The sequence below is a fragment of the Pygocentrus nattereri genome, chromosome 24, assembly GCF_015220715.1.
Source record: "Pygocentrus nattereri isolate fPygNat1 chromosome 24, fPygNat1.pri, whole genome shotgun sequence".
Lineage (NCBI taxonomy): Eukaryota > Metazoa > Chordata > Actinopteri > Characiformes > Serrasalmidae > Pygocentrus > Pygocentrus nattereri.
Window position 1 is genome coordinate 1,422,812 of NC_051234.1, and position 21,147 is coordinate 1,443,958.

At 40.6% G+C, this 21,147-nt stretch overlaps 1 protein-coding gene across 3 annotated transcripts; it reads right to left on the reverse strand.

Annotated features, from left to right (window-relative positions):
* Positions 1-1,539: 1,539 nt before the first annotated feature.
* On the reverse strand, positions 1,540-13,348 carry si:dkey-82o10.4 (uncharacterized protein LOC797793 homolog). 3 transcript variants are annotated; one of them, XR_001858749.2, is made up of 5 exons: positions 12,916-13,348; positions 10,501-10,627; positions 8,870-9,014; positions 4,009-4,359; positions 1,540-2,474 (listed from the first exon to the last, which is right to left on the reverse strand). XR_001858749.2 is itself a non-coding variant. In XM_017717591.2 (5 exons), exons 1-5 carry the CDS (start codon positions 13,240-13,242, stop codon positions 4,281-4,283), a joined length of 750 nt encoding a protein of 249 aa, XP_017573080.1. In that variant the 5' UTR covers positions 13,243-13,348; the 3' UTR covers positions 1,540-4,280. The 3 variants fall into 3 exon arrangements, 2 of the variants coding, with proteins under 2 accessions (XP_017573080.1, XP_017573078.1); XM_017717591.2 differs by adding an exon at positions 12,120-12,191 and having other exon boundaries at positions 1,540-4,359; XM_017717589.2 differs by having other exon boundaries at positions 1,540-4,359.
* Positions 13,349-21,147: the final 7,799 nt, after the last annotated feature.

Consider the following 21,147-nt stretch of genomic DNA (forward strand, 5'->3'; position numbering starts at 1 on the left):
CACTGTTCAGCTGCATTATTATTACACATGACGTGAGAACAGAGGCGAGTTTGTGTTTTGCATAATAAACAGATTAATAAAGTGAAAATGAGCCTTGACTGTAAAAATAGTGCATTCATGCACATCTACAACACTGTGCTCCTATATTCTCCTGCATTGTTCTGTTCTGTTTGATGCCTGCATGATTAATTGGCTAAATGGCATTAACGTATTAATTTAAATTGAAATGATATCCACTCCGGTAATCATATTAAGACCTGTTTGCATACATGTAACACCCCCCCCACCCACCTCCACACCCCCACGCAAACTTGAACAATCCATTACTGCTGAAAATTATAATCCTGCTACCATGTTGCTAAATGATTTAATGAATTCTGGTCAATGATATAATTCTATTGCTTGGTAATCCAAGACTACACAAACAATAATATGGCATAAAGGATTTTTTTTCCCACCGAAATAGGATGACATGCATGTTTCAGAGATGTTCTCCTGTCAGTTTCATAAAGGATGTATTTTTCATATCTTAATTAGGCAGCAATTATTCTCCACAGCTGAATATGGGATTCAGTCAACAGCAGCATTTTAAAGGGAAAATCACTGTACAGGCTGAATGCACAGCTGCTGATAATGAATAAACATGAATTAAATCGATTATATTATATCAGATATGAATATTAGTATAAATAAAACTATGTAATGTAAAAGAGTATAAGATTAGTCCAACCGTTTATCCCATTTAACCCTTCACTTACTAATATTACTAATAAATAAATACATTAATTAAATAATATACTGTACACTTTTTTGTCAGGCTATCTGCATGATGTTTGCTCATCTCTTTCAAATTATGGGGCATACCGCATATTAATGTTATTATAACTTAATTCGGGATATTCACTGTAATATATTTTCTCCATATTATTTTTTATTATAACTTTACTTGGGAAAGTAATTTCAGTACAGCTTCAATCTGGATATTGTTTAATTTGGGATATTTATTTTTTAAAAACATAATCTTGGATTATTTTAGTATGAATTATTTAGTATGAAAAACTTCATTATTGACATATATATAAAAAAATAATTTTATTTATTTATGTGTGTGTGTGTGTGTGTGTGTGTGTACTATGCAGTCTTATCATAACTTGATTCTGGATGATAACTTTATAGCATCAAATCGGATCATTTTTATAATTTTATAATCTTCCTACAACTTTTTCAGTCATTTTATATTATATTCATTATGGATCTCATTTTTTTATACAGCCACATTAGTATTAAAGTATTAAAGGCCTTATGTTTTACAATTATTTTATATATTAATCTACTACAAAATGTTTTATATGAATAAAACACTGATCTGCAAAATGTCCCAGATCAGACAAACGATTAAGAAGTCTGTATTTAGGATTAACATTTGTTTGGCACTTAAATGTTTTCCAGGGTGTCCGGGATGAAATACAGACCAGATTAATGCCTTTAGGAATTTGCGGTAATTAGAAACATTTCATTGAAAACAACAGGCAAAGAAAAAATGTTTGGAATGGTTTACTGGAATTTAGCATAAAATATTATATTCCAAGTAACTCTGGAGAAAATTTCATTCATCATGAATCGTTCTGCACCATGTTGAGGCCAGCTGGTGTTGTCAAAGCAGAAGTCTTTATTTCATACAGTGTTACAGCCCTGTGCGTTTGCGTGACAGAAGAAGTGAAGAAGCACATCTGCACGAATGAACAGGGAAAATAAGACCATTTCTCCAAATCAGTGATTTTATAGGAGGAACTGCTTGACGGCGGTTACTGATTCATGATTACAGCCGTTATTAATTGGGCGATTTTGTACATATTTGTACTAAATATGCCACAACCTTTGCGCAGCCCACATAGGGGCAGTCGCAACTTTTCAGTAGGATTGTATGAGGAGCACGTGCTGGCCTGGCTAAGGCTCTACACGCATGTCTTGTGTTTCTCATGATTACTTTGGCAAAGAGAAGGTAAAACATTAGGACTGAATTAATCGGACTGGGTGAAAATGATCTCCAAAAGTGTGCAGACACCTGCTCATCCATCCAGCGTTTCTTCTCAAATGAAGGGTACTAATTCATTAGTAACAGCCTCTACTCTTCTGGGACGGCTTTACACGAGATGTAGGAACATTGGTGTGGGGATCTGATGGCAGCCACATGAGCATTAATGGTGTTGGATGACCTGTTCTGGATCACTCCAACTCATCCCATCAACTCAGTAAACGGTTCCACTGCTCCACAGTCCGATACTGGGGGCTTTATAACCCTCCAGCCCACGCTTTGCACTAGGCATGATGACCTTTGTGTGGCTGCTCTAGAGTGACCCATTCTACTGGCAGTAGAGTACAGGCAACTCAGCAGGAACCACTGTAGAGTTGTTTTTTCACCAGACAGTCCAGTTACTGATCTAAATCCAGAACTCTGTTCCCTGGTCGAGCACCTGTGTCACACAACAAAAGGGGCAGGGTTTTCTGGAGATTGGGGGGTGGTCATGTGATTTGTCATGCAACACTTCTGTTAAGAGCAACGCTTGGTACTCCAAGCATGAAGGGTAAACAAATTCATTCAAAGGTGGGGACTCAAGTCAGCAACTCGGACTATCCCTAAACTCACTTGAGACTGTCACTCTCCCTGAACTGGCTCACAACTCAACTTGCACTCTCTCTAACTGACTCACAACTCAATTCAGGCTGTCTTCAAACTGACTCACAACTCGAACTGTCCTTAAATGACTCACAATTCAACTCAGCCTCACCCTTAAGTGATTTGAAACTCTGACACTCCTCTGCTGATTCGCAACTTGGACTCACCTTAACTGACTCACAACTCAACTTGAATGCTCCCTAAATGTCTTGTAACCTCGACTCGCCTTAGTCTGACTCACAACTCAACTCGGACTCTCCTTAAATGACTCTCAGCTCAACTCGGACTCTCCTTAAATGACTCTCAGCTCAACTCGGACTCTCCTTAAATGTCTCTCAGCTCACCTCGGACTCTCCTTCAATGACTCTCAGCTCACCTCGGACTCTCCTTCAATGACTCTCAGCTCACCTCGGACTCTCCTTCAATGACTCTCAGCTCAACTCGGACTCCCCTTAAATGACTCTCAGCTCAACTCGGACTCCCCTTAAATGACTCTCAGCTCAACTCGGACTCCCCTTAAATGACTCTCAGCTCAACTCGGACTCCCCTTCAATGACTCTCAGCTCAACTCGGACTCCCCTTCAATGACTCTCAGCTCACCTCGGACTCCCCTTAAATGACTCTCAGCTCAACTCGGACTCCCCTTAAATGACTCTCAGCTCAACTCGGACTCCCCTTAAATGACTCTCAGCTCAACTCGGACTCCCCTTAAATGACTCTCAGCTCAACTCGGACTCCCCTTAAATGACTCTCAGCTCAACTCGGACTCCCCTTAAATGACTCTCAGCTCAACTCGGACTCTCCTTAAATGACTCTCAGCTCAACTCGGACTCCCCTTAAATGACTCTCAGCTCAACTCGGACTCCCCTTAAATGACTCTCAGCTCAACTCGGACTCCCCTTAAATGACTCTCAGCTCAACTCGGACTCTCCTTAAATGACTCTCAGCTCAACTCGGACTCTCCTTAAATGACTCTCAGCTCAACTCGGACTCTCCTTAAATGACTCGCAATTTACCCCAATCTCTCTTAATTGACTTGTGACTTGACTCAGACTCTCCTACAGTTCTGAATGACAGAACGAAGTGCTTTATGCAGTAAATGTGGTGTTTAAAAACGGCAAAATAACTTAAAACTGTTGGCTAGCACATAATTTGGATAGGAAGTAAGGTAGTTATCGCAAAAACTGCCACAGCTGCTGATTTCATATAATTTAGCTGAAGTTTTACTGAGTTACAGATCACATTCCTTTAAAACTATTGCACCAGCTAGGAGCATATATTCTATAGAATCTGCAGAACAACCAGCCGTTTTAAGCTATTTTGTTTCTTACCTTTAAAAAAAAAAGGCCAATATAAAGTAAATTTCTCTGCAAAAGACTTGAGTCTTGACTTGTGAACTCCTCTGTCGCGGGTTGTACCGCAGTGCTCTGTGGAGACTGGAGAGAAAGTTTCAGTACAGAAGGAGTGGTCTTCAGCTCAGGAGTTTGTTTATTGTACTCCAGCTAAAGATCTAAAGCAGCTCTTTCATTAGGGCCACTGGAGTTAAGTTCAGCTGGGCTTCTCTGGCTTTATTAGTTCCTGGGTTTTCCTCTTTTTACCAGGTTCACTCAAGCTGTTTCCAGTGCCAGATGTGAGTCACCGTCCAGCTGGGGTCAGCCCCAGCCGTCAGCTCCCGATGAAACCTTTGACAGAAAACATATATAGAGATATAAACATCTAGAAAATCTAAAACATCACAGTAACTCACTGGACAGGGGCTTAAAATGTGACAATATCACAGTACAGTGTCAAACAATATAAGAGAGTAACGTTTAACACGGCCTATGGACATTTAAACTGTATGGCCGAGTCGTTCGTCTCATTTACAGTCTTTTGTGGAAGCCACAGTCAATGATCACAACTAGGCACCTCCTGTCTATACTGCTATCCTGTATTGTTTATATCTGAGCTGCACCAAAAAGATACAAATCTTCAATATACAACTTGTTAATTTGGTGATTTTTAAGATAAAACATAAAAATATCAGAGGTGTAATTACATTTGCACAGAAAGCTGCCGAACAGAAAGCTATTACATTAATGGTTATAAATGCGCTGCCTGGTGCCTGAGACATTGCTTTATGATAGTTTTGAGAGTGAGCTTTGGCCTAAAATTATGTTTTAAAATCATTAATGGCAAAGAGTTACATGCAGCGTGTTGTGCGCGCTCAGATTTACCACTATGCTACCATCATCAGAATTAAATATAAAACACAGAAAGCATGTGTAGGTTCACTGGTGGTTTTGGTTAGTATCTGTGAGTAAAAGGAGAACAATAAAGGCCCTAAAACAGAGCCTTGTGGCACACCACATCGAGCTTCTATGTTTAGAACACTCCCCATTTACACTGCAAATTTGAAGTTGTCTTTAAAGTAGGACTTAAACCAGGTAAGAACTTGTCTGTCTAAACCAACTATGTTTTCAGGCCTGTCCATTAAAATATCTTGATGAACTGGATCAAATTCTGGACCTTAAATTCACACATTAAGTTCCACATTCTCTAACGTTAGTGACAGAAACCAGATATCTCAAGAGTTAAATGCCTAAAATCTTCCTCAAAAAAAGTTATTACATGAAATGATTACGAATGTGTTGTTTTGGTGCCTGCCGCAATGTTTTATGCTAGTTTTGAGAAGATTTTGGTCTAAAACTATAACAGTTTGTTGTGTACCACACAGACATACACATGTTAAAAAAATACTCAAAAAAATTTTTTTTTTCTCTGTTTTTTACTTGATAGCAAATAAAACGGTGACCCCTGGTTCCTTTCACCACCACTGTAAAGAAAATCAGTACGATTCTCTGTAATGAACCATTTCACATCAAACCACTCTGAATGACTTTGTTTACTTTAAAGGTAAATTTATGCAGAAATGTTGGAAAATCTGTTCAGATCAGTTTAAGCAGTTACCACAATTTCATTACAGTTTCTAAAGTTAGCGTTTTTGTGCTTTACCACTTAATTGGATTTTACTTTTAGCAAGCTAATCATTATAGTGTAGTAATTATGAGCAAATTATAGCACCTTTTTTGGCCTGTTTTTCAAATATTGTGGCACACCATACACAAAAAAGTGCAGTGAAATGACCAATGACTGTAAAAAGTGAAACTTTCCGCTACCCAACCCAAAACGAAGGCGGTAAATCAGACTCACGGAACGCTGAACTCAAAAATGACATTTCCTTAAAGTTTACTCATAAATGACAGTTTGCGTGAGACGTGCAGAAAGCTGGAGTGCTGATGTGACAGATGGGGTGATTTTTCAGACATGAGAGAGAGAAAGTGCGCAAATAGCTGAGAGCAAACCTATTAGCAACTATATATCCATCAGAGCAGCACAGAAAACAAATGTCTGTCATAAGAGAAGAAACCCATTAACTACATTTAAAAGCATCTTCAGCTCGTCACATTCATCAGCCAGTCTCACGGCATCGAGTACATAAACACTTCATAAAGGGGAGGGGTGGGGGAATCTCAACAAGCTGCTCATGGAGACACTGAGAAAGTTTTTAAAAGCCATGATGAAAATGTTACAAATGTTAAACTACTTCTTCTTTAAAGCTTTTTGTTTTGTATTATGAACAGTTCACTCCAGCGGAGTCATCATAATTTGTGCAGTTTGGCAGGATTAGAAAGATGCAAATCTGATTCCAAAAAAGCTGGGACAGAAAAATAGAATACAAAAAACAGACAGCAATGATTTGCAATTCTTTTTTTAATTCATCCCAAAGGTGTTCTATGGGGTTGAGGTCAGGACTCTGTGCAGGCCAGTCAAGTTCTTCCACACCAAACTGGCTCATCCACGTCTTTATGGACCTGCTTTGTGCACTGGTGTGCAGTCATGGTGGAAGGGGCCGTCCCCAAACTGTTCCCACAAAGTTGGGAGCGTGAAATTGTCCAGAATCTCTTGGTGCTGAAGCTTTAAGAGTTCCTTTCACTGGAACTAAGGGGCCGAGCCCAACTCCTGAAAAGCAACCCCACACCATGATCCCCCCTCCACCAAACTTTACACTCAGCACAATGCAGTCAGACAAGTACCGTCTCCTGGCAACCGCCAAACCCAGACTCGTCCATCGGATTTCCAGACGGAGAAGCGTGATTGGTCACTCCAGAGAACACGTCTCCACTGCTCTAGAGTCCAGTGGCGGCGCTTTACACCACTGCATTCCACGCTTTGCATTGCGCTTGGTGATGTAAGGCTTGGATGCAGCTGCTCGGCCATGGAAACCCATTCCATGAAGCTCTCTACGCTGTTCTTGAGCTGATCTGAAGGCCACATGAAGTTTGGAGGTCTGTAGTGATCGACTCTGCAGAAAGTCGGTGACCTCTGCGCTCTATGCCCCTCAGCATCCGCTGACCGCTCGGTCATTTTACGTGGCCGACCACTTCGTGGCTGAGCTGCTGTCGTTCCCAATCGCTTCCACTTTGTTATAATCCCACTGACAGTGGACTGTGGAATATTTAGTAGTGAGGAAATTTCACGACTGGACTTGCTGCACAGGTGGCGTCCGATCACGGTACCACGCTGGAATTCACTGAGCTCCTGAGAGCGACCCATTCTTTCACTAATGTCTGTAGAAGCAGTCTGCAGGCCGAGGGGCTCGGCTTTATACACCTGTGGCCATGGAAGTGACTGGAACACCTGAATTCAATGATTTGGATGGGTGACTGAATACCTATGGCAATGTAGTGCATTTTAAATGTGATGCCTGCAACATGTTCCAAAATGTTGGGAGAGGGGCAGTTTACCACTGTGTTACATCACCTTTCCTTTAACTATGATCAGTGACCATTCAGGAACTGAGGACACTAATTGTTGAAGTGTAAATTTTTCCCATTCTTGCTCAATATAACATTAGGGGGTCTCCATTGTCATATTGCACCTCATAATGCACCACATTTTCAATAGGAGACAGGTCTGAACTGCAGACTGGCCAGTCTAGCACCTGCACTCTCTTACTACGAAGAACATGCAGAATGTGGCTGAACATTGTCCTGCTGAAACATGCAAGGGCGTCCCTGAAAAAGACGTCATCTAGGTGTGCATATGTCATCTACATCTGAGCCTTCACAGACATACAGGTTACCCACTTGCACCTCCATATCATGACAAACGCTGTCTTTTGAACTTGGGAACAATCAGGATGGTCCTCCCATGATTTGCAAAAATATGTGAAGGGTGGACTCACCAGACCACAGCATGTTTCCACTGTGCATCCATCTCACATGAGCTTTAGCCCAGAGAAGTAGGCAGCGTTTCTGGATGTTGTTGATATATGTTTTAACTTGCATTTGTAGGTGCAGAGACAGACTGTGTTTAGTGACAAGGGTTTCCTGAAGTATTCCTGAGCCCATGTGGTTATCTTCATTACAGAATCATGTCTGTTTTAATGCAGTGCATTCTGAGGGATTGAATGTTCAATATTGGTTTTAGGCTGTGCAATTTATCTGAATCTTTGAAATTATACCATGTCATTGTTGTTGGTTCAAAGACGAACCATTTAGAAATGAATAGAGCATTTAATTCACACCGTAAACGTCACTATAATTACTGTTATTTCAAATAAAGTGTTACATATAGTCCAAACATGCTTTACCATCCCAACCAGCAGTGTCTTCCGATAAAATCAGAAAAAAACATCACATAGTAGCTTTATCTGATTCATTTTCCATCGCAACGGTTACACTGATTCCCTCAAGTGCCTCTACTGGATTTCCTATATTGTGTTAGTATCCAGCTTGTGGCGCCAAATATTCGTTTCTTTTTACCACACTGGGTTAATAGTATGTATGGTAGATCTACCAAATGCTGCACACTTGAAGACTCTAAGGCATTCAAGTAACATGTTCTTTACGTTTAATTTATATTGAAAAATCGAATTTCAAACAGTGTATTAAAATATGTTTCTCTCAATACACTCCTCAGTGTATAGAATTAGAGTTCTGTAGACTCATTTTTAACACGTGGACTATTGAAAATCGAATCAAATCTTGACCTCCGAACTGGAAATGTATGAAAACTGAAAATGACATATTAGTTGTTCATTAATAATTAACATATTGATATCAACATATGACACTAGGTGTACATCCAGGCACTTATTTTTGCGGTATCAAGACATCATCATATCGTACCAGATCAAATGACACTCACTCATAAACTGCGGTGATGATTTTCTTTGGTGGTCCATCTCCTATGCTAGGGTCCATCCTGAAGATGCGAGTGCTCTCTGGGTCCTCTGGAACATCCGCACTGGTCAGGTGCCACAATCTCATGGTGATGCTGCAGAACTTCCTGCCTGGAGAAACAGCACAGAATAATCGTAGCAGATAAATTCATAATTGCAGTGTCACTGAAGCTCAACAAGGTGTAAACATGCATCTGAATGGGGCGATTCAACTGCACAGATTCTGATTCAGTGGCATTGATTTTGAATGGTGACTTCAAGTATAATCTATATATAAACTATAATATTCAATAAGGTATGCAGTTATTCGAATCGTTTCCTAAGATTCATATTTGAACTAAACTAATGTGACAGCTGATAAATAATGCTGATACAAAGAAATCTAGACCAGGACCAATTTCAGTCCTGAAGATGAGACTACGCTAATTGTTCCTGACTAGCTTCCACGGTAACACTTTATTTAAAGGCTACCTACACAGGGACTTCAAAATGCATGGATCAGTACCGAATAACACATTTATAAAATAATACTTGAGTATTTACGCCAGTAACCACAATTACAGCATTAAACTCAGGGTACAGACATTTCATTCAGCTTATGACCCTATTATAAGCTTCATTCTCAAGAAATGGAGCTAGAAGCCTTGTTACCAAACACCATAAATCTGTTCTGTATTCATATCGATGGCCTAGCAACTTCCTGCAAATGACCAAGCAACATATTAACAACCATATGGGATACTAAAAGCATGGCAACACCTTAGTAACTACCTTAGATAGAATCACTTTTGATACAATAGCAACAGTCTAGCAACTACCTTAGCAACCACATGGGATACTACAGCGATAGTTTAACAATGCCCTAACAACCATCTGGGCTACCATGGCAACAGCTTAGCAACACCTTAGTATCCACCTGGGATACTATAGCAACGGTCTAATAATGCTTTAACAACCACCTGGGCTACCATAGTAACAGTCTAGCAGCGCCTTAGTAACTACATTGCAACACCTTAGCAGCCACCTGGGATACAATAGCAATGGTCTAGCAGCACCTTAGTAACAACCTTGGATACCGTAGCAATGGCCCAGCAACACCTTAGCAACCACATGGGATAATATAGTGGTGGTCTAACAATGCCTTAACAACCTTCTGTGCTACCATGGCAACAGCTTAGCAACATCTTAGCATCCACCTGGGATAGTAGAGCAATGGTCTAACAATGCCTTAACAACCACCTGGGATACCATAGCAACACCTTAGCAACCACCTAACACTCACCAAGCAAAGCCCTAACAACAAGCTGGAATGCCATACTAACCTCCTGACAACACAATAAGAACTAGCTTGAATGACTATATACACCCAATGAAGGCATCAAAAACCAACCAGCAGTGCTCTGCAACTGCTTTACGCATTAATGAACCTTCCCTTTATAGTGGCATCTGGCAAAGAATTGCTTCCTATACATTATTCAGTGCTTACGCATGAGTTATGAAGTCCCTATGCAGTTAGCCTTCAAATAGCCATGCTAGCATTTCTGGGTGATGCTGATCATTTCATCAGCTCTGATCTTGTACCATCAGGAACTCTTACCTCTACTATCAGAAACTACAGAAACATCCTCAGGAAGAAGAAACACAATGTCATCCGAAGAGATGGCGAGGTGTCCTCTTTGGACCTCCGTTAGAGTGTTGTACCTCCTCCTGACATCTGCTACAGCCTCGAAACCCAAAACACATCCAGCAGGTTCTAAAAGACTTACTACAGATCCTTCTTAGAACTCCAATAGGTATTCACATGCATCCTTAAAAGGGGGGTTCTTCAGACGTTCTTCAGGAGACAGCAATTATATATGGAACCATGTCAACTCAAAGAACCTATTTAAATGTTTTAAATGGTTCTTCTCTACGCCCTTAAACATGATGCTTCAAGGGTTCTTCAGTAAAGGCAATAGTTAAATATAGAACTGTGAACAATTTGAAGGCATAGGCGGTTCTCTGTATGGTTAAATGGTTCTTCTCCATGATGGAAATCTGTCGCACATATTGTTCTTTAAAGAACCTTTTAAAAAAATGATTCTATAAAGCACCAAAAAAGGGTTCTGCCATTGTTACAAGTCACAGAACCTTATTTGGTACTATATAGAACACTTCTTGCTGAGTGTATGATGGAAACCTTGTATATTGTTCTTTAAAGAACGTTTTAAAGATTTCACCCCGACCTTTTGTGACTTAAACACATTTTCTAAAAATGATGGTTCTTCAGAGGTTCTTTTATTATCACAATGTTAAGCCTGAAACAATAGAAGAACCCCTTTTGGTGCTATATAGAACCCACTTCATAAAGATTCCATTGGCAGTACCATCTACAGCACATTCTCCATCAATCCGAAGAGCCCATTCATGATGCAAAGAACCCTGTAATCATGCAAAGTGTTCTATGAGTGTTCATGGTTCTATGTCAAAGCTTTTTATTTACTAAAGAACCCCAAAAGAACCATCATTTTTAAGTTTGTAGTGCACTATTTAGGGAGGAGGGAGTCATTTGAGTGTCAGCCACAATTGTATAATCGAGAAGCACGGATGTTGATGACACACATACAGGTGATCTAGACCATCGTTAGCCAATCAGCAGTCTAGATTTTGGAACATGCATTCTAATTGGCTCACTGATGCTAAGACTGATTACTATAGTACTAACATTTGGTATTGAGTGGTGTAATTTTATGAATACTCAGCAGTACTTTAACCAGTACTATAAAAGTATTTCATTTCAATGTCCAGCTCGATACACAACTACTACAAATTCCAACAAAACACACACACACAGCCCATCCCAGCGGTCATCAGACACTCTGGACAGGCCGCCAGTCCATCACAGGGCAGACAGACACATTCACTCACACCTAGGAGCAGGTTACCATGTCCATTCAGCCTGACTGCATGTCTTTGGACTGTGGGGGGAAACCAGAGAACCTGGAGGAAACCCACGCAGACATGGGGAGAACCCTGGTCGCCCGGCCGGGGAATCGAACCCTGACCCTTCTTGCTGTGAGATGACAGCGCTACCCGTATTATACACGTATTATAGAATATTATAGCATTGTTATACCACACTATGCAGCCCTTATAGTTCCTTTATGTACCATCATACTGTTCCTTCATAAACTTCAGACCCTCATGCCTTTCATATCTAGCATTAGTGCTGAATACCTCCTCAGACATCAAGCCCCTCAGCTCCTCAAACCTGCCTTTGGACACCCTAGTGGACACCTGGAACACTGCCTACAGAACAGAAGAGAACAAGTTCCGTAACACCACAGCAGAACATCTCACACCTCACAATTCAATAAGCTTCATTATAGCCTTCGTCAAAAGTGACACCGGATGTTTGGTTGGCACCACAGGTCCGCACAACTCGAGTTCTTTAGCGTAGGCAATGGTTCCATTTAGAACCATGAGTGGTTCATGCTTAGATGGCTCTTTTGCATGGTGAAATGGTTCTTCAGATTGCTGGAGAATGTTTTGTACAGGGTTCTATACAAAAAGGGTTCTTCTATTGTTACATGCTTGACATTATAACAAGAGCAGGACCCTTTTTGAAAATGGTTCTAGACAGCACCAAAAAAGGCTCTTACAAGCTTGTCATCATAAGAATACCAGAGCCTGTTTAGAAAATGGTTCTAGATAGCACCAAAAAGGGTTCTTCTATCCTTACAAGCTTGTTGTCATAACGGCAGAACCATTTTTGAAAATGGTTCTAGATAGCACCAAAAAGTGGTTCTTCTGTTACAGATGTGACATTGTCACAGTAGTGGAACCATGTTTGGTGCTATACAAAAACAAAAAGTCTCTTCATAGAACCGTATACAACACATTCCCCATCAGTCTGAAGAACCATTTCACCGTGCAGAGAACCCTTTAAGCACAAGATGGTTTTAAATATTTAAATTGTCGCCTTTACTAGAGAACCCTTGAAGAACCTGTGACTACTTTCAGCTACAGGTACCTGCTTGACTCCACGGTCAAACTCCACACTGAGGTCCAGGTCGAAGTAGAGCTCAGTCAGAGCCAGTATGACCTTATTCCTGATCCATGTGATGGGATCAGGGGTGCCCACCACGGAGATACCCGGGTGAGGGTCAGTGCTTTTGCAGTACTGTCTGTAGGGCACAGTGCTGCTGCAGCAAGCTGAGCACAGCCTGGACTGTCTCCGTGGACCATACAGGGCCCGGCACGCCTGCTTTGACCCCTGAAGCTTGTTTGCAGAGAGCTCCTTCGTCAGCGATGAAGCCACCAGAACACCGGACAGGTCTCGACACGAAATCCGCCTCATGGTGAAGCAGCTCCGGGCTTTTATGCGCTGGCGCGTCGGTGGTCATTTAGCACTTAGACAAAATCAGGCAGGTCTCTTCCGTCAACATTGACAGACGCGGTATACTTTCCCACCTGTATTCCGGCCAGCCCCGCCTACTGCGCTGGGATTGGCTGGTAATGCCTCTTCTCCTGCGCTGTGATTGGCCAGCCATGCACTCCCTCCTCCATTTGGACTGGCCAACTGTACTTTGCGTCCTACACTGGATTGGCTAAGAGGAGCTCATTAACGCTGGGATTCGCTATTAGCATACTCACGCTCTCATTGGATGAAATGAGCTCGCGTTCATGGCCAGGATTGGCTACTGATTTACACCCACACGCTGTCTGGAACACCGCCATCCAACCCCAGCGCAGGAGGGCGGGGCTATATCCAATACGGGTGCGAAAAAAAAACAAACAGTTGAGAAAGTCACCCACGTGGTACCCAAACCGCTGAGACGGCCGGGCTGGGCTGTGGCGTTGCTGCGTTTGACCAGCAGATGGAGACAAACACCCGCGATCTGCGACGGCGAGGCGAGCCGGTGAGAAAGTTTCGGATCGCGTCAGATCGGTTTCGGTCCATCATTCAGAAACCAGATCCCCGCAGATAGACGCCCACCCTCAGAGGACAGCGCAGGAGTGGACGCTGAATTCGCCCCGGGCACGATTCCAGGCTTCGGTTCACTGATCCGCTTTCATTTGCCTTCTGACGTTGATTTATTTACTTAACAAACCAAAACAAGTAATAAAATACTAAATATGTCCGTATGTAGTAAAACAGAACAGAGGGCCTGTCTATTACATGATGAAAATATAAATACAGCACTGTGGGAAAGTCTCAGGCACCCAAGACTCATTTTCAGAATCTATTTATTTGTGTAGTTTGTGTTTATTTGCTGAGAAAAGTGTTAATATTTCAATAAACAAAATTTATAGAATATTAATTAATAATATATAATAAACAGTGATGTTCTGGATGTTGGTGTGTGTGTTGACCCATCTCCAAGCCGCTCCTCGAGGAAGCCCAGTATTATATGTAGTTAAAAAGCAGCTCCTGGTTTGACCAATTAGTGCTCAGTAAATTGAGCTCATGATGTCATTGATGATATTAACGAGTCTCTGTGGCGGCTGTGAAGGTGTCCAGGAAAAATATGGACCCGAGAAATTCTTGTTACTGTTTATTGTTTTTCTGTTTATCTGAATTATGAATACGACTTTATTCTAATGTATATTGTGATAAACTCACTGCTGAGGTCAGTTGTTTAAACATTCGCTTGGACGCCTAAAACTTTCATGCAAAATATATGAACACAATGTGGAGAAATATTTACAGCTCACAGAAAACAGCAGGGTATTTATATTTAAAATGTAAATTAAATGTTTATTTTTTTAATATTCATATTTTAACAGGCTTCAAAAAAGCTTAAATCTGACCAGCAGACCAGACCATCGTTAAACCCCCCGCTGTTCTCGGTGATTTCAGGTCAGAGGCTTTTATTCTGTTTTTTTTTGCCTGGATAGTAAATGGTGATTATATTCAGAGTTTGAGGCAGTCACTGGGACACCTGCGCTCGGGGTATTGATCAGTCATTAAAGCGCTCTGATACTGAAATCCTGCATGATGGACTGCGGTAATTACCACCCAGCCTGCTGGGGGCTGAGCCCGGCACCATCACACAGCCTGCCCACAGTAACACAGTTACTCTTCGGACATGTTTGGCTTATAAAATTCACAAGCTTTTATCAGCATGAGATGAATTAATATTCATTACATCACTGGGTTATATGAGCTCTCACACTATAAACACCACTGGGCTAAATATATACACACACGTTACTTGTGTAGTGCTACCCTGTTATTTATGTACTACTCATGTTATAATGCAGCATAGCGGTGCTTCATCATCACTGATTATAACTGCGCTGCACAGAGCAATAATCCAGCCTGATCTGCTCTAATCTGACCAGTGGTGGACAAAGAACGCAAACCCTGTACTGGAGTTAAAGTAGATACTCAAGGTAAAATATTCCTCCAGTAAAAGTAGAAGTTCCTCCCTTTAGACCTCCACTGGAGTAAAAGTACTAAAGTATTTCCCTTCAAATGTACTTAAGTATAAAGTAAAAGTACTAAAAGAGGAATTCTGGCTCTGATGTCCTGTTATCATTTTTATAACCAGACTGGCTTCATGAACTCATTTCAGGTGAAAGTCCTCCAGCGTCTCTCTTGGTAAACCAGTCTTTTAATAGAACGTCATTAATTAGTGACGCTGACGTCTATTAAAATGATCAGAAGCACAAAACACTGAAGGTAAACAGTTTCCATCAGGGAGAACCGAGTGGCTCTGAAATCACTTTTTACACACAAGCAAAGTTTCAGTTTCAGATTTATTTACAACTTAGTTCCAAGTTTAAGTTGAATAAAAACTGGCTTTAAACTCAGGATCACAGATGAGCTCCTTTACTATGTTGATCTGTAGGCGTCTGTTCATAAACATAAACCAGCCCAAACTCATTTACTATAAAATGAAATGGTGTTTGTAGAAATTCAGAAAAAAGCCGCGTCAGTCTCGACTGCATATGTGGACATATTTCTATATTGAGCTCTATTTACACAAAGTTAGGTTAGTTCATCATTTATGTTGAACAGACTCTCCCAAAGTTTTACGCTGCTGCGCTGACGTTGAACCGCGTGCTGCACTGGGTCGGTATGACCAACAGGTCAAAACCAGCTCTAAACAAAGTGACCGCTGGGCCCTGATTGGTGCTCTGGCTTTGCGCTTCTTTCGTTTTGACATGTGACGTTTTTATACACACAGAAACCAAAAGGAACCACAGATTTCTCAAAATGTAGGAGGAAAAAGTCGGATAAGTACAGAAACTAATTACATTTACTCAGTTACTCAGTTACTGTCCACTTCTGAATCTGATCTCAATAGACCAGTTTATCCCAGTCTGCCCCGTAGACCCCCTGCACTGTGTTTAAGGGTCTGCCTGCTGTAACATACTCATGTTCACCTCAGGAAGGTGAGATGTTTCAGATGTGTTACGTCTGGGAATCTCAGGCTTTTCCTGATATTTCCACTATGCAGCGCTGCTCTGAACAATCCACAGCATCAGGTGGAGAACAGTGTTAGTCTGCAAACATGGGGTGGGGCTTGTATATGATTACATGAGAGTTATTTATATATATATATATATATCAAAGCGCTTTAATGAGTGATCAATACCCTGAGCGCAGGTGTTGTGAATATAACCCATAAATTAACAGCTAAAACCAATCATGTTCACACACTTTGACCCTGTCACTTGACCAGGGGCGCCTAAACTTATATTGTCTACATCATTTAAACGCATCAACTGTCCTTTACACTGTGTTAAATTTTTATAATAAATAGACCAATAAAAAAAAACTCCAAAATTACTGAATAATAAAATCTGTTTACATTCATTTCCATTTTTTCAGTTGCTATTTTGGAGATATTTATTTTTCTTTGGCTCAGTGAAGAAATGTAAATATCTATATATAGTAATAATATGCTTAATATAACTAAATGTATGCACTGAGCATGTGCATTATATATTAGTGACTGCAGCATTTTATTTTTATATATATAATATGTATATTTATATGCTGCCATCAGAACAAAGCATACTTTACTTTTAATGTAACTCAATGGAACCAGACTTTTTGTCCAAGTAGTTTTGGTCCATTCATCATGAAATTCATCCAAGCATGTTGTTTAAGACCATTTGTCTCAGCAAAGAAAACACCATATGTCATTAGAATAATACACTCCACGCGGATTTCATACGTGTGTAAGAATCTATATGTAATAATAATAAATGTCCTGTAAATATTATATGTATGTAAACATCTGTATGTAATAGTAATTTATAAGCCTGATCCAAAACCTAACCCTGACCTTCACCCCATTAAACTAAAGGATTTTGTGCACACACACATACACACACACATACACACATATACACACACATACACACACATACACATACATACACACATGCACACACTCACACATATATACACACACACATACACACATACACATACACACATATACACACACATACACATACATACACACACTCACACACTCACACATATATACACACACACATACACACATACACACACACACACATACACACATATACACACACATACACATACATACACACACTCACACACTCACACATATATACACACACACACATACATACACACATACACACACTCACACATATATACACACACACATACATACACACATATACACACACATACACACACACATACACACACATACATACACACATACACACACTCACACATATATACACATACACACACACACACACACATACACACATACACACACTCACATACACACACATTCACACACATACATTCACACACTCACACACTCACACATATATACACACACACACATACACACACTCACATACACACACATACACACACACACACTCCCACACACACATTCACACACACACACTCACAGACACACACACATAGACACACACACACTCACTTACACACATTCACACACACACACTCACTCACTCACTCACTCACACAAACATACACACACACACACAGACACACATAGACACACACACACAAACACACATAGACACACAAACACAGAGCGATATTTCCACTCTAACTTTTCAGCTCCAGATAATGAGAAAAATTAGTGCAAATGCTCTAAGTAATAGTTTCAGATTTTTTTCCCCGGCAAATGATTTTTTTCAACTTGTTTTTCTATCTATGCATAAATTAAAAAATCTGCTGAAATTTATTATTCATCTGAGATGTGATTAATATGCAAAATTATGCAAATTAAGATGCAATTAGGCTCCAATTCTCCAGTGGAATTTTCCATTATAATTTAATACAAAGTAACAGAGTAATTGGTGTCACGTGTAATTACGGTTACTCAAGTGTACTTTCAGGCATGCAAATGATGTGCTATACGTTGGTTATCCTATGCAAATGCTGCGTGTGCTGCTTTTACAAGTCGGAGATACCTGATAAGCGGAGTTGAAAACCTGAGGCGTCGGTGGGTTTACAGAGTGCAGGACTGACACTCTTTGCTCATGGGTGTCCACTGAATACTAACTTTGAGGGAAAGTTTTATCAGTCTAGACGTGATGCGGACGCTTGCGTTGCCATCAGAATGTTAACGAGGACTGACTGAAATATACAGAGGCTACATTCACATTACAGGGCTGAAGTGGCAGAAATCAGATTTTTTTGCTTCAGTGTGAACACAAAAATAGAGTTTTTTAAAACTGGATTTAAGCCAGGTTCGTACATGCACCTATTATACACATGTGGCCATGCAACATTAACAGTCCCAAAACATATCATCACTACCACATTAAAACTTTTTTATTTTACGTTTTATTCAGCTTTTTGGACCACTTGATAAATAAAAACTCTTTATTTGTGTAAATATTTTATGAATTAACTAATAAAAGTGTTAAAAAAATCACTTGGTATAAAATCCCATTACATTAATGTACATAACTGGAGCCAGGAATTGTGTATAATTATTCAATTTGGTCATTATCTACAGCTGTATGATAAAGTATAGGCGCCCCTGGTCAAGTGACAGGGTCAAAGGGTGTGAACATGATTGGCTTTAGCTGTTAATTTATCCTAAATTGCTTTTAAACACATGCTAATGTATTTAATAATGCATCAATGTTAAAGTTTGGATTTTGTCTACATGAATGGGTCACGTTCACAACTACCGGCCTTCACTGCCCACGTTTCTATAAAATATCAACATACAGGCTTATTACTCAATAACTTCAGGGACTTCAATACAAACTGGTTGATCTGTTCTTAAAAGTGTGTGATAAAACTTTGGACCTGCTTTAAGCCCCTTTAAGGAGATAAAATTGAAAGAAATGATAGTGAGACTCAAACGGAGGTCTGACTTGATGTTTAGGTCATAATATAGTATGATAACACTAGCAGATTAATCTCTTACGTCTTAGGAAGACGCGTCCTTTGCCAAGTTTTGACTGAGTTCTCTTTGAATACCCTGTCAGCATTCACAATCAGATTAATCCTGTCGGGGGAGGGGACTGAAGCGCAACCCACCTGGATGTGGTCTGAGCAGGTTGAGAGCACTTTTGGGGAAGGATTTTTACAGGAAGATTTGGGTGACTATTGAGTTCTAGTCATATTGTGTCCTTCGCGTGTTAGCGATGGGTAACATGATGCTAAAATGTGTGCATACAGGCCCATTCGGGAGGCAAAGTTGTTCATATATGGATCACCTACACATGCATATGTACAGAGAAATATCTCATCTGCACAGAAAGGCTTTTAACGCGAGCCGCACTGCACTGAATTGATTTGACTCAAATGTGACGCATCATTTCCACATGAATAAAATACGTATTACATCAAAACAATTTTTGCCTTTTTGTTTACTTACTCTTTTCCAGTCACTGCGAGGATGTAATATATATTTTATTCATGTGGAAACGATGCGCACATTTGCAGTGAGAACACTCGGAGTCCGTGGAGATCGGTTCCTTCTTGGGCGGTAAATTGATTTTAAATTGTTACATGGCTGCTTACATGGCCTGACTAGCAGCTCATTGACACCAGTATCACAAATGACCCCCCCGTGTCTCTCTCCACCTTCCTCCTCGCTCTCTAGCTCTCCTTCCTCTTTCTTGTTTCTCCCCTGACTCTCTTTACTTCTCTCTTTCTACCCCGCCTTGAACAAAGACATAGGGCCCCCCGCCCCATCACCGCCTCCATCCCGAGCGGCTGCCTGCGCAACTCTCTCAAAGAACATAATCCCTCAACAGAAATCGCCGCACAAAGGCGACTGCGGCTCAATCCTATAACGCGCAGCCACAGCACATAATGCCCCCTCCCACCTGCCCCCGGTCCGCGCCTCTTCAGGAGCCCGCAATGCCCCGTGGCAAGAATCACTCTTTATCCTCCTTGTTCCCCCTGCTAGCATGACTGATTACTGCTACCCCTCTCCGCGGGGCCCGGTCCTGCTGTATCCGGCTCGGCTCGGCCCGGCCCGGCCTTGGGAACAGCGTCTTCACCTGCTTTAAAAGTTACTTTTTCCAAACTTTGTTCTGTACAGTGGCTTAGTAAAATACTCGTGTACTTTGGCCACCATATAGGACTATTTTAAGAGATTCATGTTTTTTACGTAAGGCTTATCATAGCTTAAAGAATCTCTTTTCCAAACACATTTAAAATACTGTTCGGAAAATATTCCTATAGACTGGAAAATGATCACCTTAAAATCATCCATATATATATATATATATACACACACAGCACTGTGAGAAAGTCTCAGGCTCCCAAAACTCATTTCTATTTATTTGTGTAGTTTGTGTTTATTTGCTGAGAAAAGTGTTAATATTTCAATAAACATTTATAGAATATTAATTAATAATATATAATAAACAGTGATGTTCTGGATGTCAGTGTGTGTGTTTCCCCATCATCAAGCCGCTCCTCGAGGAAGCCCCAGTATTATATGTAGTTAAAAAGCAGCTCCTGGTTTGACCAATCAGTGCTCAGTAAATTGAGCTCATGATGTAATTGATGATATTAACGAGTCTCTGTGGCGGCTGTGAAGGTGTCCAGGAAAAATACGGACCCGAGAAATTCTTGTTACTATTTATAGTTTTTCTGTTTATTTGAATTATGAATGTGACTTTATTCTAATGTATATGGTGATAAACTCACTGCTGAGGGAAACTGGTTAAACATTCGCTTAGATGCCTAAAATTTTCACACAGGACTGTTTATATATTCATATAATTGTTTGCTTGTGAAAAGACTTCAGTG